At 50.6% G+C, this 20,630-nt stretch overlaps 1 protein-coding gene across 1 annotated transcript; it reads left to right on the top strand.

Annotated features, from left to right (window-relative positions):
• The first annotated feature begins 2,341 nt into the window (after positions 1-2,341).
• Positions 2,342-9,432, top strand: LOC122099124 (proprotein convertase subtilisin/kexin type 9-like). Its single transcript, XM_042669705.1, has 9 exons — positions 2,342-2,483; positions 2,697-2,846; positions 3,005-3,201; positions 3,883-4,066; positions 4,430-4,603; positions 4,864-5,012; positions 5,874-6,042; positions 7,739-7,920; positions 9,232-9,432. Exons 1-9 carry the CDS (start codon positions 2,342-2,344, stop codon positions 9,430-9,432), a joined length of 1,548 nt encoding a protein of 515 aa, XP_042525639.1.
• The last annotated feature ends 11,198 nt before the right edge of the window (positions 9,433-20,630 follow it).

Genomic DNA, 20,630 nt, shown 5'->3' with positions numbered 1-20,630 from the left:
CCTCACAGTTTCCTGCCCAGGCTGGATTTTGAACAGCCACCCTCAGATCCCAGCTTCCTGAGTAGCTAGTATTCCAAGCTTGAGCCACAAGTGCCTGAATAACCATCTTCTTTTCCTCCTCTTCTCCAGCAGGCCATACTTGCCTTAAGAGGAAACTGAACTTGACTGTGACTCAGTCTCTGGGCTATATAACTCTCAGTCCTCAAAACTAGACCAGAGCTCCAGAGCTTCCCTCAACTAGGTCTTTGTCTCCAGGCCTCCAGGCCTCTCAGGAGAGGGCCAGGAAAATGGCAGTGTGTGGGGGACGGGGGTGTCTCAGTGACCCTGATCTGGGGTAGGCAGTAAGGGCACCTGCTTGGGAGAGGATTGGAGGTTCTGGCTGGACCCTGTAGTGATGGACGAGCCTGTGCAGATCTGGGTTTGGTTTGGTGCTGGGCCTCAGGTCTGGGGGTGAGCCCAACGCCTTCTCCTTATCCACGGATCTCAGGGTCTGAGGAGCCACCTCCCTTTCTAGGCCTTTCCCTTAGCTGTGAACAGGCCGTGATCAGCCTTGTCCTCCCCACTGTTTAGAGGCTAAGGGGAAGCAGAGGCAGTGTCTTCAGGACTGGAAGGTGGGTGATGTTGGCGGGCTGTCATTTTGCTCTGCCCCAGCTTCCCACCTTTGTGTGGTTTCTTGCTTTCTCCTCTCACCATTCTTTATTTCTGTTTCTCTTTCTCTTCATTGGCTTATGCTATTTATTTGATGAGTGGTATGGGGCTTGAACTCAGGGCTACCCATGTGCTCAGCTTACTTGTTCACCCTGGCACACTGCCACTTGAGCCAGATCTCTAGCCTGGCGTTTTACTAGTAATTTGGAGATGGAATCTAGAGGACTTTGCTGCCTAGGTTGGCTTGGAACCATTAATGCTCTACATCTCTCCTTTCTGAGTAGCAAGATATGTTCTGTTTCTCATTTAGAGTCTTGGACTTTGCACTCAGGGCCTCATGCTTGCTAGGCAGGTTCTCTACCACTCAAGACATGTATACATTAGTTACTGGTTAGATAACTTCTCATATATATGCCAGAACCTGGACCACAATCCTCCTTGTTATGGTTACTGAGTAGCTGGGATGACAAGCTTGTGCTACTGCACCTAGCTTTGGTTGCGATGTGGTCTTGTGAACTTTTTGCCTGGGCAGGCTTTGATCTATCCATTCTCTGACTCACAAATAGCAGGGATTACAGAAGTGAGACACGGTGCCCAGCCTTCCTCTTCATTCTTGTGTGAGGCCACTCTGCACTAGATTTAGTGCTACTTGGTCATCCTGCATGAGATCACCTAGAAAGACCTCTTTTTCAGATAAGGTCTGGTGGTGGTGCTGTCATTTGAATCCAGGACCTCACATTTGCTAGGTTACGACTTAAGTCACACCTCTAGCCTCCAGATAGATAGGTCTAAAAGGACATGGTGTGTCTTTTCTATGGTACTAGTGACTAGCTCTCCTGAAGGTTTGGAGTAGACACAGTCCATTTCCTGCTCCCTGGTGATGCCCATGATGTCCTTGTCCCTTCCTGGAGGAATGGAGACAGGGCTAAGGAGCCCCTTCTAGAATCTTCTCAAGGGCTTGCTGGAGGAGACCCTTTAGGAGCTGTTGGACTGGGACAGGGTAAAGCAGGTCCCGTATGGATGGGGATAAAGAAGGCTGGGCAGGCCCTGCCCTGTCCCTTTACTCATAGAGCCCACAAGGCACAGCTGTTCGTTATCCTCAAACCCAAACCTTGTAAAAGAAAGGCAAGAGGAGGAGATAGGCAGAACTTGGGGTGAGGAAGCCACAAGCCAAGAAATGCCAGCAGCCACCAGAAGGAGGTGCACAAGGCGAGTGAAGCTTCTTATCCAGAATCTTCAGGAGGAGTGCCGCATGACTGATCTCTCGATCTTGAATTTATGATTTCCAGAACTGCAGTTCTGCTTCGGCAACAATAGAAAGTGTGCTGCTGTAATTCTGCCTCAAGAGAGCCAGTAGGAGGAGCAGGTCCCTGAGGCCTCCTGGGCTGCTCCCAGGCAATGACAGAGCTCAAGGTAGAGCTAGGCCATTTGAGTTGATAACAAGACCCAGTAACAGGCAGCATGCTATTGGGGAGTGTACTGACTCTCTCTCCTTGGCCATCTTCATGGCTTAGGACAGCTCCCTGTCTCTAAGTCTCACTGGCCCCGTCAGTAATATAGACCCACTAGGAGTGGCTTGGGAGGATTTTTAGATGAAAGACTGCACAATTGAGAAGCAGAGCATGCCACCATTGATACATGTGACCCACATATAACATACGCTCTTGGTTCTCCCTTTTCTCTTCTTGCACAAATGTCACTGCGGGAAGACAAGGACAACCCCGTGGAGGTGTATCTCTTGGGCACTAGCATCCAGCCTAATCACATGGAAATTAAGGACAGGATCATCAACTCTAACTTTGAGAGAGTGCCTGAGGAGGAGTGGCAGAGCACCAGTGCATCCAGGATACAGGTGAGCCATCCTTCGCCAGCCCACCCCAGAGGAAGATGAGGACCACCAGACCTGGAGCACCATGGTCACCCTCCATAGCCATCACCGTCCATCCCCAGTCCTCAGCTGTAGGCAAGGGAGGGCAGGCATTGCCAGTCCATCCGGGATCTTGGGAAATCATGGGGCGGGTGGCTTTCTCATCTGGTCCTTGTGTTAGTGGAGCAGGAGGGCAATTGTGAAGGCCATGGTACTCACCTGGCAGCTCTGGTCAATGGCCAGAATGTTGGCGTGGCCAAGGACATCAAGATACACAGCCTGCGTGTGCTCAACTGCCAAGGGAAGGGCACGGTCAGCGGCATCCTCATGGGTGAGTGGCAGACCCCAGCAGCTCCTTTGGCCAGATGCTTTGACTTATGTTGGGTTCAATAATGAACATCACTGTTGATTTGGAGGGAAGGAGCTGGGGAAGGCAACATGCCCCTTTCCAGGCATTCATCTTGTTCTCAGTCATCTATGTTCTCTCAGGCTTGGAGTTTATTTGGAAACAGCTGGTCTCCAATCCCTCCAAGCGCATGGTAGTGCTGCTGCCCCTGGTGAGTGGGTACAGTAAGAGCATCAACAATGCCTGCAAGCTCCTGGCAAGGGCTGGAGCAGTGCTGGTGGCCGCTGCGGGCAACTTTCAGAGCAATGCCTGTTCCTACTCTCCAGCATCGTCTCCTGAGGTAGGTGCTAGCAGGGCTTCCTGCTCATGTCCTGCCTTGCAGGTTGTCAGAGGGCCAGCATCCCCAAACCCTAGTGTGATAGGTGTTTGGCTAGCCCTGCATCACCTTCAAAGGCCCTCCCACATTACCCCCTCCATCACATCCTCCCTCTGTGCCATCCCTCTCCTCCTGATTGACATTTGCAGAGCCACTGCTTTGTGTGGGGCTTGTGTGGGCCTGGCAGTATCAGGGGGAGGACAGGTGTCCCATCTCCAGGCCTTCTGGGCCCTGGAAGGAAGGGAAGGTACAGACGCAAATGGGCAGTGCTGCCCTCCCCTTCCCCTCTCCCTCCTTGCCCTGCACAAACCTTCAGACTATAGCTCTGGGGGTTTTTCCAGAGATGCTGAACTTACAACTGCCTGCATCCAGCCTGGCTCACTGTGGGTTGCCTCACAGCACTCTGGCTTCTTGATAACAACATTGTCAATTTAGTGTTTTTCTCCCATTAAGTACAATCTCTACAGGGCATCAAGAGTAGTGCCTGCATCCTGTAGAAGCCCTGGGGCAGGCTAGGGTATCAGCTGTGCCCAGGAGCCAGATTTTCCTCTGGAGAAGACACTTACATGGGAGTCAAACAGGAAGTATAGGAGTTGATTAGTCTGCCTCATGCAGCCTTTCCCTCAACTCTTTGCCACATTCCAGGTCATCACTGTTGGAGCTGTCGATTCTCAGATCCAGCCACTCATCCAGGGTCCTCTAGGGACCAATTATGGATCCTGTGTGGACATCTTTGCTCCTGGGAAGAACATTGTCAGTGCCTCCAAAGACTGTAATGTTTGCTATGTAACGCAGAGTGGAACTTCGCAGGCGGCTGCCCATGTGGCTGGTGAGTCACCATGCCACTGCCTGGGCCACCAGGATTCCAACGGCCCCTTTGGCCAGATCCTCCATATGTCTGGCTATGAGCAAGAGGACCAAATGGGCAGACGTGATAGTGATAGTGCCATTTTGCATCACTGGGGTATAAGTTGGTGTTCACTTGGTGAACACAATGGCCAATACCAAGGCTTGGAGGTAGAACAAGATGTGTTACTTTCTATCTTTCACTATGCAAGGGATTGCAGGTGGCTTCATTTTGGGAAGAGCACATGATGTGTGTATATGTGTGCATTTGTGTCCTAAAAGGAGTTCCCAGCTAGGATGGAAGGCCAGGCGATCACCTTGTCTTCTTTTTTCCTTCCTCCATCAGGCATTGCAGCCCTGTTGCTCACTGCCCAGCCAAACCTCACTGTGGCTGAGCTGAGGCAGAGGCTGATCCATTACTCTATCAGAAATGCTATCAATGACACCTGGTTCCCCGAGGAGGAGCGATTCAAGACCCCCAACCTGTTGGCTGCACTGCCCCCCCGCACCCAGGAAACAGGTGAGCATGGCAGGTGGGTAGGCAGAAGCCAGCCTGGGTGTGAGAGGCCCATGTGGAGGTGACAGTCCCCTACCTGGTCTACAGAAGGACTGTCCTCAGATAGGACTCCAGGCTCAGGGTAATTATTTCAACACTGAAGTTTTAACTAAAAGTTTCATGTGATATGGAAACTCCTCTCCCTTATGTAAGACTGAAACTTTCTCTGGATTCTCTGGGTGTACTGTGCCCCCAGAGCCTCATTACTCATGACCTTGTTGTAGGTGAACAGCTGTTCTGCAGGACTGTGTGGTCAGCACCCTGGAACATCACTCTGGCAGGCCGTGCAGTGGCTGAGTGTGACCCGGAGGAGGAGCTGCTGGGCTGCTCCAGTATCTCCCAGAGTCGGAAGCGGCTGGGCGAGCGTGTGAGGGTGAGCTGCACACTCTGTGTGCCCAGTCCTCTGTCCTCTGGATTCTAATCCCTATTTCAACTTCAAAGGCCTGGGCAGGGCCAGGTGCTCCTGGGGGACTCAGGACAGACAGCCCCCTCATGGGCACAGGAGGGAAAGGACAGCGGTGGCTTCGGCTCTCTGCCTTGCCTAAAGCCATCTCTATGCTGGGTGTTTTTGTCTCATGCCTGTTGTTCTAATGACTCAGGAGGCTTAGATCTGAGGATCGTGGTTCAAAAGCCAGCCCAGTCAGGAAATGTCATGTGGTTCTTATTTCCAATGAAGTGTGAAGGGGAGTTGCAGCTCTGCTGGTAGAGTGCCAGGCTTGAATGATAAAGCTGAGGGGCAGCACCTAGGCCCTGAGTTCAAGTCCCAGTACTGACACACCCCTTCCTTCTCCCTGCCAACCAAGAGAATCCACAGTCATGACCCTCAGGTTGGGATGGCAGAGGCTCTGTGAGTTGAGAATTTCAAAGGTGCAGAAGCAGCTGATGAGGTTCCCATACCCTGGGTGGCCCTCTGAGGGGAAGAGTGCTCCAGGATATGGTAGATGTGCATTTCTGTGCGGAAATCAATGTTAGGGAGGTTTCTTAGGAGATGTTCAATGGGTCAGGGAGCCCATGGCCCTGTGCTGCGGTATCAGGTACCCTTATCTCCAGTTACAAGGCATTGTCAGTGTTGGGAAGATTCATCTGTGCTGCACATGGCAGGACAGACTGCATGGGACCAAGCAGTGCTGAGGATTCAGAAGCCAGAACTTGCAGACGGGGTTCTTCTCAGACCAGGTTCCCCAGTCCCTAAACCTCTTCACAGCAAGTTCCCATTTCTCTCTTGGACTCTCAGATCCTAGGAAAGAGACGCGTTTGCCTGGCATTTGGAAATAGCCAGGTTTCTGCGGTGGCCAGATGCTGCCTGCTCCCCCGAGCCAACTGCAGAGTCTACACAGCTCCTCCAGCCTTGGTGTGGCTGAAGACCTACACCCACTGCCGGGATCCTGACCAAGTCCTCACAGGTAGGGGCTGGTCCCGCCAGGGTGAGGAAGATGACCTACCTCCTGCTGCTCAGGAGACATGTCCCATACACTTGGTCCCTATGAGTTTGAGCAGATGATATGGGAGCCTCAGGACCCACAGCCAAACAGGATCTGCAACTTGCATGCTATGTGGCCTTGGACAAGTGGCTTCACCTCTCTCTTCCTCTCCTGCCTCTGTAGTGGTGATTAGAAGGGTGACAAATGACCTCTGGCTTGGGCACTGGGAGCTGTTTACCCTCTGTGTGGGTAGGCTGCCCTAGTTCAGGCCTGTCAGAGTGGGGCACAGCTCAGGTTGATCCAATCAGTAACTAGCAAGTTCCTTCTCAGCCCTGTGCCTTAGTTTTCACTCATTGTGAATGCTCAGCTCTAATCCTGGACAGTTGCATTCTGGTGGCCACTGTCACCAACCATCACTCTGAAGTCCTTTCTCTGGGCTAGGGACTTTCTTTTTGGGGGTAGGGAGTCCAGGTGTGCGGCCTGAACTCTGGGCCTGGGCGCTATCTCTTAGCTCTTCAGCTCAAGGCTAGCACTCTATCACTTGAGCCACAGCACCAGTTTTTGCTTTTTTTTCCTGCTTCTGTGGTGCTGAGGAATGGAACCCAGGACCTCAGGCATGCAAGGCAAGCCCTCTACCACTGAGCCACCTTACCAGCCCTGGGCTAGGAACTTTGTATAACAAACCTGCCCAGGAAAGTGGCTGGAAGTCATGGGTGAGGGCTGCATATAGGAGGTAGGGACTGTTTTTCTTGGGCTGGAGCCATGTTTAGAAGGAGCTTAGTGCCAGAGGGGAGGTTTAGGGGACAGTGGGAATTATCTTGAAATACTAGGTCAGGAGCTGACCTTGGTTAGGTAAGTACTGGGGAGTCTGAAGTTCTGGAATAGTAAGGGTTAGGTGGGGTTAGAATTTGGCTGGATTAGCAGGAGTCAGATGAGCCCAGTGGCTAGAGCCTTGTCTGGGACAAGAGCTCTATGTGGCTGCTGGCCTGGCAGGAAGCCTGGTCTGTGGCAAAGCTGGCAGAGCCACAGACACTCACTGTGTAGCGCATGCTAAGTCCCATATGCAGGACAAGTTGCCGAGTGTCTTTCCTAAAGACGCAGAGCTGGGAGAAGGGCTCTGGTCCTGGTTACCTACCAGATCCTAGGTCCTGCATGGGCAGTACTGGGACTTCCCATGCATGTTTCTGCTTTAGCTAAGCAGTATCTCTGTGAGTTGCTGCTACTGCTCTAGCTGTTTTACAAATAGGGAAACTGAGACTTGATGAAGTTCAGCAAAGTTCCCACAATTTTACAGCCTGGTGCACCTGATTCCCTAGCCCACAGACCCAAGCTTATGCCGGACTGCTCTTGGTGATGATGCATGAGGAAAGGACTTGAGGTGGGAGGGGTTTGGGTAAGCAGTGGTTGATCATCGCAGGCCTGGGAACCATGCTCCATGATCTCCATGGGGAGATCATGGAAACTATGGATCAGAGCGCTTGAGCTTCTATCCCAAAGTTCTACAAGTCAGATCACCAGCAGAGCTATGCTGGAAGTCCTCCTGCTCAGGCCAATGTCTCTTCCCCTCAGAGCTGCTCCTGGGTTTCCTTGGCTTTAAACCTTATAGAGAAAGGGGTGTGAAAGAGAACCACGATAGTCTTCCACATTCAGTGTGTGAGCTGTCCCTCTTCTGCCCTAGGATGCAGCTCCCATTGGGGGATACGTAACCCTGGTGTCTCCAAGCATTCTTCAAGGCAGCAAGTTTATCAGCCCAGAAAGTGCCTGGGGCACAAGAAGGCCAGTGTTCATGCTTCCTGCTGCCGTGCTCCGGGCCTGCAGTGTACAACGAAGAAGTACAGGCGTTTCAGTCCCTTGGAGAAGGTGAAGGGTTGGGTTGTGGGGGGGGGAGGGAGTGGAGATGGCTGGGGCCTGCATTGCCCAGGGGAGGACCTGAGCACCTGTGCTGTCATGTGCAGTGTGTGTGTGTGTGTGTGTGTGTGTGTGTGTGTGTGTGTGTGTGTGTGCATGTGCTTGCGCATGAATTTGTATGAGTGTGAGTGTGAGTGTGCTGGGCTTGCTTTTGTTTCTGGCCAGATTAGTAAGGTTTGCTCTCCAATGCCCTGTCCCCCTTTAAGGATAGCACAAATAAATATGGCATAAAGAAATGAATTGCTGAGTCTGGACACAGTAATACAATGCTGTGCCTGTTTCACCTGCTCCTGAGAAGGAACAAATAGGAGTTCAGTTTGAGGCCCACCTGGGCAAAAAAAAAAAATTAAATAAAAAATAAAAAAAAAGATTCTATCTGAAATATAATTAAAGCGAAAGCAGCCAAAGTGATGACTAAAGTGGTAGAAAACCTGCTTGGCACTCATGAGTTAGAAACCCCAGTACTGCTTGTTTTTTTTTTTTTAAGCACCTGTACTCATAACTATTCTGGAGACTGAGATCTGAGGATTGGGGTTGAAAGCCAGCCTGGACAAGGGAGATTATGAAACTTATGCCCTTAATTAACTGCCCCCAAAAAAGCCAGATCTGGAGCTGGGTTCAGCTCTGGAGTTTAAATGCCAGGATTGGTGTGCATGCACAACAAAAAACAAACAAACAAAAAAAACCAAAGCATCACTTCTGCATTTCACAAACCTACTGGGAGTTGTTCAGGGCTGGAATGCCTGAGCAACCATTGAAGGTTGGAGGAAGAAGGAAGATCTCTGAAGGGAGGGCAGGTCACACTTGGCCTCTTGGAGTCTGAGAGCTAGCCTCTAGAGGCCATGGCAGGAGGAGTTTGGGACCTGAGGGTGGTGGCTCTGGTGTGGGCATGAGCTGCAACAAGGAGTGGAGGGCTGTTGCAAGGTCTTGTGGAGCTGCTGGGAGGATGGAGTTGCCATCACTGGGTGGGGAAGGCTGTGGGAGGTGTGGCTTGTAGGGAAGTGGGAAGTGGGAGGGGCTTTGGTTTGTTGAGATGTCTGTCTGGGCCCCAGTGTCCTGGTAGGCTGGAGTGAAGCACCCTGAGGGAGTGGTGGGCATTGTTGGACATAGCCCCGTTGGAGGGTGTGAGGTGTAGAACCAAGCCAGGTGTTGACAGTTTGGTCCCCACTGAGGGTTGCTGGGAGGGACAGTGTAGCAGGTGGCTTAGAGACCTGACCATGGATGCAGGACCTGGCCTTACTTGTCTTCCCTGGACTCTGGCAGGTCACCGTGAGCTGTGACGCAGGATGGACCCTGACAAGCTGCAGTGCCCATCCTGAGACTTCAATAACCCTGGGAGCTTTTCCTGTGGACAACACATGTGTGGTGAAGCACCAGAACACTGACAAAAGAGGAAGGGCCAGTAAGGAGTTTATAATAGTCACCGCCATCTGCTGCCGCATCCAGCTCTCAGGCCAGCCATAGAGTGAATGGAAGACCTCAACCTGCTGGGTGTTATTGATCAGGGCAGGGCTGCAGGAGGGGATATATGGCCTGAGAGAACTTGATCTCATCTTGAGTATCCTCCCTGGGAGAGGTTCAGGAATCCTCCCCATTAGGAGCAAGGAGGGGGTAGATTTAACAGCAAGAGGGGCTCCTGGCAGCCCAGCTAGAAGGCTAGTGACAAAATCACCTTTCACATACATTTGGCTCCAGCCTGGGGGAGGCCCTTGGACTAAGAAGAGCCAGTGTTAGCAGGAACAAATGAGGGTGACCGGTGTTGGGGACCCTCATGGTCTTCTCACTTTATAGAAACTCCTTTGGACTTACTGATTGAGAGAGCCAGCCCAGCTAGGACAAGAATATCTCAAATAACCATAGGGCCATGCCTCACTTTCTCTTTGCTATCCTCACTCTGTTCCACCTCTAGCTATGTCCCTGACTGGGATCAGAGAGCGACAGAATACACCTCCACCCTAGTTCTTCCACCCTCCCTTCTGCCCTATAACACATATACTAGCAACCTTACTTTATAGAGCAAGAAACAGGGCCCGAGGGAAGAGGGCCTGCCAAGCACAGTGAGGTGATATAAGGGGAGGTTGCAGGTTGGGCAACTTATTGCTGCAGGAAACAGTGTATGAAGGCAGCCAGAGCATCGCCTGCTTGCTCTAGGGCTGCTACCTGTGTTGCGGGGTGGAGGGGTGGTGGTGGCAATGGGCCTATTCTTATGGTGGTGTCCCTCACGGGGGCTGGGTGGACATGTGAGGGGTGCAGGTGGCATGTGTGAGGATTGGCTTCCCACACGTGAATAAATATCCAAATAAAGTATCACTGGTCTATCCTTTGGTTCTCAGTTGCCTTTGTGTGTCATTCTGGGGCTTGAACTCAGTACCTGAGCACTGTTACTGAGCTTTTTTGGCTCAAGACTAGAATCCTACCCCTCGAACCACAGTTTTACTTCCAGCTTTTTGAGATAAGTCAGACTTTCATGCCTGGATTGGAACTGAGGTCCTCAGATCTCAGCCCCTTGAGTATCTAGGGTTAGAGGCATGAGCCATTGGCACCCAGTTTTCTGTGGCCTTTTTAAGGCAAGCTGATTGTCTGACCTGTTTTGCTTTTGTGACTTGATATTTATTACAGATTTTGCCGCCATTTTTATTTTTAGTTGTATTTGACTGAGAAGGAGAGTGCTTGTTCAGCTGGGACTGGTAGAGAGACTAGGAAGTCCCTCTGGGTACTCATTTTATATTAATGTGGTGAATGTGGATCTGTACCCACCGCAAGACCTACACACAATGTGGTGCCTCATCCTAGGATCTGCTTTACCACTAAACCAAAGTTCCCAAGCCCTTCCCCATCCCAGACCCCTGTCAAGAGGATTGGGCCTAGCACAGGAAATGTTCATGGAACCCCTGTTCACAAACCTGCAGATGCTTCAAAGGAGTCAAGGTTCTTGACTTGAAACCAAGCCTGGAATGTGAGTAGCTTTCCAACTATCCTGCTGCCACAGAGTTACTGTTGGTGTCACACTGCAGCACAAGTCCCCTGCCAATGGTGGGATGGTATCTGCCAGGTCCACAAGATCCCAGAGAAGAACAAGGACTAAGCATGATAAACCCTTTTTCCAGGATGTCTTCTATTTCAACCTGCAGTGATCTCTCCTGGCAGTAGGTGGCACTCTCATTCAGGTTTCTGCAGCACATCTAGAGCCATATGAATTAAGAGTTTTCCAGTTAGGGGAAAGGAAAGTTTCTGGGTTTAAGGAGACTCCAGGTGACAAGAGTTTGGGAGAGACTGGGTAAATACAGTCCCTATTATTATCTACTCTTCTGCCAGAGACCCCTAGCGAAACTCATTCTACTTATTTCAGGCTGCATTTGAGTCATGATTGGGCAGTGAGTTCCATCCAGTTTAGAAGAATACCGCTCTGCCAGGCCTCCATATAGAATTCATGCAGCACATGGTGTCTCTGTCCATTTTACGAAGATAGTTATCCCATTCACTGTGGGAACTCCTGTCCCCAGCTATGTTGGCGAGTGCCACTATTTTAGGCAATGTCTGCCTCTGCTCAGGCAGTGTAAAAATGATGGGATTTCAGCAGAGGCAAAACTCCTGCCAACCAGTCTTCTGACAATTCAGTGTCACATGTGGGAAATGCTCAATAGTCAAGAGATGATAAAGGCTCCAGTATGAGATTGGGATCTCCAGTTCCACCATCACCTCCACTTGCCCCTTTCATGAAGGCCCAGGACCTACCCCAAACCAGCAAGCATCACACCTGTGCCTCAATAGCTTCCTACAGAGAGTTGGTCTCCATGATTCAGAAGGAAGCGCCTAGCCTGCAGGGAAGGAGAAATATCGAATAACACTAGGGAGAGGCCTCATGTGAGCAACCCAGGACACAAGGAATGGGAACAGAGCAGGAAACCTAGCTTTTTAGAGGGTTGGGTGGGGACATAATTTGTACTGGATAGTGACTCCTTGGGAAAGCATTGAGCAGATTATGTAATTCCTGCTTGATTTGTAGACTTTGTGAAAGATTATAAAACATCACAAAAATTGGCAGTGAAAGTGACAGCTCTTCCAAGGGAAGCCTATCACAATTGACCCTTTGTGGTATGACCTTGAAAACAGTCCAGAGCAGGTTTGTTGACTGCAGGTAAGGATAATAGTATGGTTGCTAGCAAAGCAGAAATGATGCTCATTGTAGCAGCAATGTAATAATAAATCAAAGTGCAGAGTGCACAGTGACCCATGTAGCTTCCCTGGAGGACAGATGGCAGGTGCATGGTGGAGGGCATCATTTCCATAAGAAATAAGGGACTAGAAGTGGCAATTTCACTCCTGAATTTGGCTCCTGAGTGCAGTTGCTGGTAACTACATCCCAACATATATCATTGCCAACATTTCAATATGTGTCTCACACAATCTTACAGCAAATATGGGTATGGAGAGAAGTGTGTGTGTGTGTGTGTGTGTGTGTGTGTGTGTATGTGTGTGTTTTGGGGGTTATGGCAGAGCATATTGAAAATCAACTTTAGAATGTCACATTCAAAAATATAAGAACGTTGGAACCACTCCAAATCTGTGTGCTTAGGAAGCACAGTTCTCTACAATGATGATCTTCTGTTTCTTGGGTGTGGGGCTGTTTGCAGCTTACAGCATTTAACTGGAGCCCATGGACCACAAGGGACTTTTGCAGGAGGACAGTGGAAGAAAGGGCTATTCTAAGTGCAAGCAGGGAAGTCGTCAACTTTGTCATGTTTCCCCACAGATGGAAAGCCAACCAGAACGGCACTTTGGGGCTGGTTGGGCCTCTTTGACTTGGCAACTCTAGCTGACAGTGGCAATCTGGCATTTTCCAAGGCTCCGAAGCTCTGCACACAGGGAGTGTGAAATATGGCAGAAAGTGTATCTAAACATATGAAAGAGGGCTGAAACTGAGCAGTTCAACATATAAAAGCTACACAATAAAGGAATGGTCTGTTTTCACTCCTACCCCACTTCCCTGGGCCTCTGAACCTGACAAGTGCTGGTGCTACACTGCGAAGTACAACTAAACTTGTGGGTGTTCAGTCCCTCCTAGGGATTTCTAAGATGTCACTCTTACAGCTTTCGTCCTTATAGTATTAGTCATTGAGGAGAAATAAACTTTCAAGGTGACTACCATCATTAAAATTATAATGAGACTCACAAAACAGTGTCTCCCCATCCAGATAGTATAGTCAATGCTAAGGACCACAGCAGTTATGATCAGGTAAAAGCACATGATTGCAGGTCACATGGTTTGAGACCACAGTTTATTCAATGTCTTCAAGATAAGTTTTAAGAAGTCAAACTGGATAAAATTGTATCTGAAAGTACTTTTAATCTCACTTAAAAATGTGTTTTGTGAGCAACCCATAACTTCTTCAGGATGAGGGCCAAAAGAGTACAGCTGATACTTCCGAAGAACATGACATTTTTATTGCTCTTTTCAGTCTTAATCATATCACAAAGTACCTTCAAGAGCGTAGTGAATGTTCCAGTTTTGATCCTGATAGCATTTCCTCAAGGTCCAAGCCTAATCCCAGATCGCAACCAGGCCCATGGACAACTCTATATGGAGAGGGAGACATACTAAACACAAATGTCCTTGTAAATGCAATTTTTCAGCCACTACTTTAGAGCGAAAGGGAAGTTTACCACATTCTTTGCATCATTTTAAATGGGATTCTCCCACTCAACATGCTACAGACATTTAAATTCCCCCCCCCCCAACACCAAAAGGCAGCTCGCCTGTCTCCTGTATTATATGAAAACTAAGGAACTTTCTCTTGTGGCAATGGTGATGGTGATGATGAAGGTGAAGATAGTGATGGCAGTCGTGGTGATGGAGGTGGTGCTGCAGGTGATTGTGATGGTGGTTGATGTCATGTTAGTCCTGATGATGACAGAGGTGATGGGAATGATGGGAATGGTGTTCTCTGTGGTGGTGATGATGGCGATCATAGTGATGATTAAGTGATGGTGGTACTATTTTGTTTGGCGGTTGTAATAGTAGTTATGGTGATAGAGTGGATGGTGGGGATGATGATGGTGATGGAGATTACGGTGATAGTTGTGTTGATGATGGTGGTTGATGTAAGGTGGTGTTGAAGACTATGGAGGTAATGGTGATGGAAGTGATGGTGGTGGTGGTGGTGGTAAGGGTGAGCAGATGATGATGAAGTAGGTGATAGAGGTTATAATGATGATGGTATTGATGATAGTAGTGATTATGCTGCTCATGGTGATACTAGTGGTGGTGGTGATGATGATGAGGATGGCAGTGTTTGAGCAAGTCATGAGGTAATTGGGAGAACAAAAAACTTCTCTGAATGTCAGAACCAGCTGGCTACAAGGGATCCTGGTTTGGTACTCAATGTGTTCATTTTTTTATTTAGTCATCTTATGTCAATGGGCACGTGGGTGTCTTTTGGGCATGATGATGGTGCTCTTGAGTACCAATAGGTAAGGCCAGCCCCATGGCCCAGAAGAACTGAGAGAGGCTCTAGGCAGAGGGGTGACTGTCTTGGGCCAACAGCAAGGACCTGGCAGAAGGAGCCTCACCCATTCTCTAAACCCTAGTCTCCTTCTGACCTGACCCACTGCCTCCTTCATGACTTCCCTCCCCCACTGCTCAGCCACTGGAGCTGGACATATACAGACTGCTGCATCCTGAGAGTTTAGGAATGGGCTGTGGGCACACCTGCATCCATGTGCTTCTGTTTCCCCCACAGACTCTGCACCACCAAGCACATGGCAATGACCTGCTTTCCACTCATGCACTCACTGGACATACCGAAACTGCTGGATCCTGAAAGTTGGAAACAGGCTGTGGAAACCACTGCTCCATCCAATTTTCTGTTTCTGCAGTCTCTGCACCACCAAGCACAGGACCTGCTTTCCACTCATTCACTGCCTAGAATGAAGGGCCTTGTGCATGTCAGGTTTGGGATGAGACCTCTGGGAAATGAATGATGAGACTTGAGTTCTAGGGCAAATGGTCTCTCACTCGTTGCTGCCCCTAGTGGCGGAGAGAGTGAGTGCACAGAGCAGGTCTGGCACAGCCACCGCCCACCACTGGAGCCATGCTCTGAACAGCACCTGCTTGTCAAATGGAGCCCCAGCCAAGTCCAGCTTCTTTTCCTGGGCACCCAGGGAGGTCTACCGAGGCTCTGGGCTGTGTGGAAGCAGCTGTGTTCAGATGCACAGGCTGTCTCCCTTTGTCTCTGCAGGTTGCCTTTGTGCCTGCTGACTCTGACTTCCAAGGCGCCCTGTCCCGGAAGGCACTAGGCCTGCTGGAGAGCAGACTGTCTGACTTGAAGAGGTGAGTGCAGGGGGGGCCCCGCCCCAGCCTCCCATCAGGAGGAGAATGAAGGAAGCAGAGGGGAAAGTGTCCAGTCCAGTGGGGGAGCAGTATCTTCTATTTTCTCTCATGACCCAGCTTCCACTTTGCCTCCCCATTTCCTGAGAACAACCTGTTACACATCGTGGGCTGTTTCTCATTCTTGGTTCTGGGAACTAAGTATTATGATTCCCATTGCACAGAATCTGAGACTCAGAGAAATAGAGTCACCAGCCCCAAATCTCATGGAGAGTGACGGATAGAGATGGAGCCTGAACTCAGGCCTGACGGGTTGCTGTACTTTGGGTGCATTACAGTTTTAATCTCTGAGGCCAGGTCTCCTCACTGGGCCTCCTGCATCACAGGGAGGGTCAGAGGAGCTCACTCCCAGAGCCTGGCAGCCCAGGAGCCCACAATAATTAAATAATTCCCATGGTTCAAAGGAAATGACCATGTCTGCCTGGAGCCTCGGCTTAGAGTAAGGGTCTGTAACCCCTTGCACCTCCATGGAACTGGTCTCCATTTTCTCCTCATACCCTGTGGTTCCATGGGCGACAACAAGTGAAGGGAACACAGGACTGGAAGTCAGACTTGGGGTTTGGCCCCAGCCTTGCCACATAATTTACTCACTATTTGAGGCCTTAGCCTTGTAACCCATGAATGGTTACAGGGAGATCCCCTAGGGGCTCTTGGTGAGATGTGTGGGATCTCATGCCCAGGGCACACAGCCAGGGGAGGACACTGCAGCTGGCTGAGTGGATCAATGCCCACCTGTGTGTTCTCTCTCTCTCTCTCTCTCTGTCTCTCACACACTCTCACTCCTTCTCTCCTCCCTTCTTCTCCCTCTCCCTCCCCTCCCCCTCTTTCTCTCTGGGCCCTCAGCCCCCAGTCCCTCTATGTCAGGCTGTGGGAAGAAGCCGCCTATGACCAGAGCCTGCCCAACTTCAGCCACATCCAGATAAAGGTCATGGGTTACAGCGAAGACCCCGCCCGCTGCTGACCCCTGAGCTGAAGTTAGGAGTCAGTGGGAGAGGAAAATGTGGCTCTTCTGATGCTCAGAGCTCGATGGAGGCTGCCATGGTTGTCCACAGGAGTTTGGACAAGAATGAACAAGAAGGAACCCGAGCTCAGGGCAGGCAAGTATGCAAAGGAAGGAGGAGCTGTGGGGTCACTGAGGATGGGAGAAACATGGGAGTAAGGGACAGACAGCAGGGGATGTGGGACACGCAGCCAGCAGCAAACACACAAGCAGATTGTGGGTCAGAGGGGCCTGGCTGCAAAACTAACTCTTTGGCTGTGTCAACTTGGCAATTTTCTTACTGTGTCAACTTGGCAATTTTCTTACTCTTTGGAGCCTCATTTTCCCTAATGGAATAGTCATTCCCACATACCCAGGGGTGTTGTGAAGCTTGGGGCAATACATTTCTGATGCCTGGCACACAGTAGGTTCTTGCTTTCTCTGGATGTTTGTCATGAGTGCTGAGGACAAGGAAGCAGAGGACGTGAGTCCACTGCTGTCAACCTCCCAGTGACCACAGGCCAGGCTGTCCCCCTTCATGCCTGTGTCTGCTTGCTTGTGACGGAGCTCCTGACTCGTCCACTTGTTTACTCATTTCACTGTTAGAACCTGGCACAAGCTCCCTTCTAAGCCTGCCTGGCCTCCAGACTCTGCAGCTTGAGTCTAGTAGTTAAAGTGAAGGAGATAACAGAGGGACCCTTGAGGTGAAGGGCTGTGAGGGACCAGAGGAGAAGGGGATGCCTGGAGCTATGGATGACAGGAAGTATCGTCTGCACAGCAATCTAACAGTCTTGTTTCTTGAGCATCTGCTATATGCTCGGCATTGTGCAGTGTGCTTTGCACGTGGTTTATTAGCTTTGAGACTCAGAAACAGACTCAGCAGTGCGTACTCATTTCTCCTCACCTTCCAGGGAAGGATGCTGAGGCTCAGAGAGGTGAGCTTTCTCTCCTCAGGCCTTGCAGCTGGTGACTGTGATCAGGTGATCTGACCAGGCAATCTGACTCAGGGTGACTCTTGACCTGCTTCTTTTTGCCCCTGCAGCCTGCTGGCCTGTTCCTTAGCCCCTGCACCCTTGGCTTCCTTCCAAAATGAGCTGGACATGGGCTCCAGGGAAGTCAGCAGCCCTAACTCATCTCCATCTGACAAGGAAGAGCTGTGCCCTAGGCCACAAAAGTTCCAGCCCCCACATGGGCCCACTGGACCCCTTCCAGACTTTGCCCTAATTGATGACACCCCCACATTGGATGACATAGCTGCCCCAGAGAAGCAGGCCAGGGTGCAGCCCAACAACAAAGCTGGCAGCCATCTCTGAGGACAAAGAAGGATGCTGTAATTCCAGGCCTCTGATAGCCTGAGGAGGAAGAATAAGACTTATACTATGGGCTGCCAGACAGCCCCAAGAACAAATGGCTGGGCTTTGAGCCTGACACACATTCCAGATATAGAGTATGATTCCATACGTGTCTCTATTGCAGAAGTGAATAAGAAAAGAATGAGAAAGATTATCCTGGGATGGCGGGATTCTCCTTCAAGTATCCCATGTAAAAGGTATTACATGTAGATCATGATCACAAAATAACAGTTTGCATTCAGAAAATGCTAGTAATTCTATTTTACAGAAATAAACATAATGATAGGTCCCCAGAAAGCAGTTTATTTCTGGGCTCCTGTGAAGCCATGGAGACCAGAGTCAAGCACCCAGTGTGGCATGGGCCCTTGTGGATTCTGCTCTTCTCAGGAGTTTTGAGGAAAAGTCCCTACTTGGCTTATTTGTTCCCCCCACCCCTATTTACCTTGCTCGCTGAGGCCATCTAGTGTCTGTGATTCATGCTGTGGCTGTTGTGCTCACTTTAATTTAGGACAGGCTTAGAGGTGAACAGGAAAAGGGGAGTGGAGGCCCTGGCTCCATCTTCTCCCCACAAGCTCCTACAAAGAGCTTCCAGGATCAAGAGAGGGGAGGAGAGGAACAGGTAGAGGCCCTCAAACTATGTTAGGCTTAGAGAAGTCCATGCATGAGTGTGAATGAGTATGTATATGAAGAAAGCCAGTCAAGACCCTCTTCTGTTCAGAAGCTTCCAGAATCCCCTTATGCCCCACCTTATCTTGTCCTGGCCTCAAACATTAAAATCGTCCCTGCGTGCCCCATCCTAGCATGGCTAAGTGGACCCTGCTGTGCTCTGTGGATGTGCTGCCTGTTATAGCTGGACAACAATGTTGAGCTGCCTCCTCCAGGAAGGCTGCTGGGATGCACTGCCCTCTGACTGGGCTCGTCCCACACCTAACCTGCCTTTCCTGTGTGCTTTGCCTCTCTTACCACCATGCTCTTACCACCTCCCTGTGGGCTTTGGTGGGAAGGCTGGAGCAGGTGCTGCCCAGGCTGAGGTGGGCCCTGTACAGCCTCACTCTGGCCACTGGGTGTCTTCTGCTGGTTTAGCTGGGCACTGCCACTGCTTCCCACAGAGTCTCCAGAACTTCCTGGGGAGAAAGAAGCTCTTAGCCTGTCCCTCTGTCCCTCCTCCCTTTCTGACAGCTCCTCTGTGCTCTAGCCCTCCTGATCCTTGACTAGCAGCCCCCATCCTCAGCAGCCTCTCTCCACATGCCCTTCTGACAGTTAGAAGTGCAGGCAGCTTTTCCTATTTGCCAGCCCTTATTGCACCTGGGCACTGAGCCACAGCGTCCTTCTCCAGCCTCTTCCAGCTCCATTGGCCCAAGGAGGAGTATGGGGCTTCTGTGGACAAAATACAACCTTTACCCCCAGCCCTTGGGGCTCCCAAGAAACAGCTGGAAAAGTCCAATTTTCCTTTTCCTCTAACCTCATGTTTCTGGCCCTCAATTTCTCCTTCTGTTAAACAGGGAGATAACCCTAGATGAGTGTGCCACTCAAGTTGACTTCAGAGGAGCAGAAATGTGTGACAAAGGTGCCAATGAACATGGAGAGTGGAGGGGACTGCCTGACCCCTGCTCATCCCATGCCAGAACTGCTGAACGCAGACATGGAGACTCCCTCCTGTTCAGCCTCATCTGACTGCACAGGAGAACGTTGCTATACATATGTGCCGGCATGTGGGGATCTTTAGCTTTATGAACCTCTTCTAAGGGTCCACTATAATTGAGGGCTTGGTGGTTGAGGTGGTTCAGTTAGAAGGAGGTGGATTTTTGGAGGACAGGGCCTATGGGAGGCCCTTTGGGCACTGGGAATGTACCCCTGGAAAGAACTGTGGAACTCTCTTCTATGTGCCTCTTTACCCCTCCTCTTTCCTCCTCTTGCAAACGCTTCCTCTTCCTCTTCCTTCTCCTCCTCTTCCTCTTCCTCTCCTCTCTCTCTCTCTCTCTGTCTCTGTCTGTCTGTCTCTCTCTCTCTCTGTCTCTGTCTCTCTATGTCTCTGTCTGCCTGTCTGTCTGTCTCTGCCCCCATGAAAACGGTGAGCCTTTTGTTCTTCCTCACAGCCACTGCCACTGCTATCTTTGTTGAGGAAGCTGCCCAAAGGGGAGTTGCAGACACACTTGAGTTGCCAACAGGCCACAGGAAAGAGAACTTCTACCTGACGCTCTTAGCCAACAATTGAACACAGCTGCTCTTTTTGTGACAAAAAGGTGGTGCTTCATGGATAGGAGCGAAGGAGCGCACCTCCCTCCTCTCCATGTCACTGAGGACCCTGCTGGTCCATGGCTGGTCCAGTGCTGGTCCTGTGGTTCTTCGGAGGCTCTGCAAACAGGTGGGAAGGGCAGCAGCTGTGAACCTCCAGGGGCCCAGCTCAGCACTGAGAATCTTCTACTACCTGCCAAACATGCTCAAGCCTCTGGGGAGAGCCCCCATGGGCTGGGCTGCCGGTCCCCCCTTTCACCCTTCTGCCTGGTGCTTTCTGCATGCTTGTCCCTTTGGGTTCTTAGCCATGTGCTAAGAAATCTTTACAAACTCAGTTGGTTGCAACACTGAGATGTGACTGCATCTCTGCGTCATCTTAACCCAGGCTATCTCTCTTTGTGGAGGCCTAGGTGGGGTTGGGATGCAGGGCACAGAAGGATGAGGGGGAGGCCAGAGAGGGATCCAGGCTAAGTTTAGAGTGCTGGGAGGAGATGGGTGGGAAGTGAGGACTCCTCCATGACACCAAGTGGAGTCACTCACAGTCACAGTCGAGGGGAACCCTGAGGGGACGGTGACAACTCAAGGTGAGAGACAGAGACCTGAGGGCAGGACTCGTGTCCAGTTCCATTAGGATTTGGGACTTTTTTTGACACCCGCCCACTGGCTCCTTGGGCAAGGGCCATCTGACAGAGTGTGGAGGGCAGGATGA

The sequence above is a fragment of the Dipodomys spectabilis genome, unplaced genomic scaffold (genome assembly GCF_019054845.1).
Source record: "Dipodomys spectabilis isolate Male_0828 unplaced genomic scaffold, ASM1905484v1 ptg000504l, whole genome shotgun sequence".
Taxonomy (NCBI): domain Eukaryota; kingdom Metazoa; phylum Chordata; class Mammalia; order Rodentia; family Heteromyidae; genus Dipodomys; species Dipodomys spectabilis.
The sequence above is the reverse complement of the archived record's forward strand: the minus strand, read 5'-3'. Positions and strand labels throughout refer to the sequence as shown.

What these genes read in the sequence shown, in the direction of transcription:
- LOC122099124 (XM_042669705.1), top strand. Translation starts at nt 2,342, where the DNA reads ATGTCACTGCGGGAAGACAAGGACAACCCCGTGGAGGTGTATCTCTTG. An exon ending in CCCCCGCACCCAGGAAACAG is followed by an intron (nt 4,604 to 4,863) that starts GTGAGCATGGCA and finishes ACCTTGTTGTAG; the next exon opens with GTGAACAGCTGTTCTGCAGG. An exon ending in TCCTGACCAAGTCCTCACAG is followed by an intron (nt 6,043 to 7,738) that starts GTAGGGGCTGGT and finishes CTTCTGCCCTAG; the next exon opens with GATGCAGCTCCCATTGGGGG.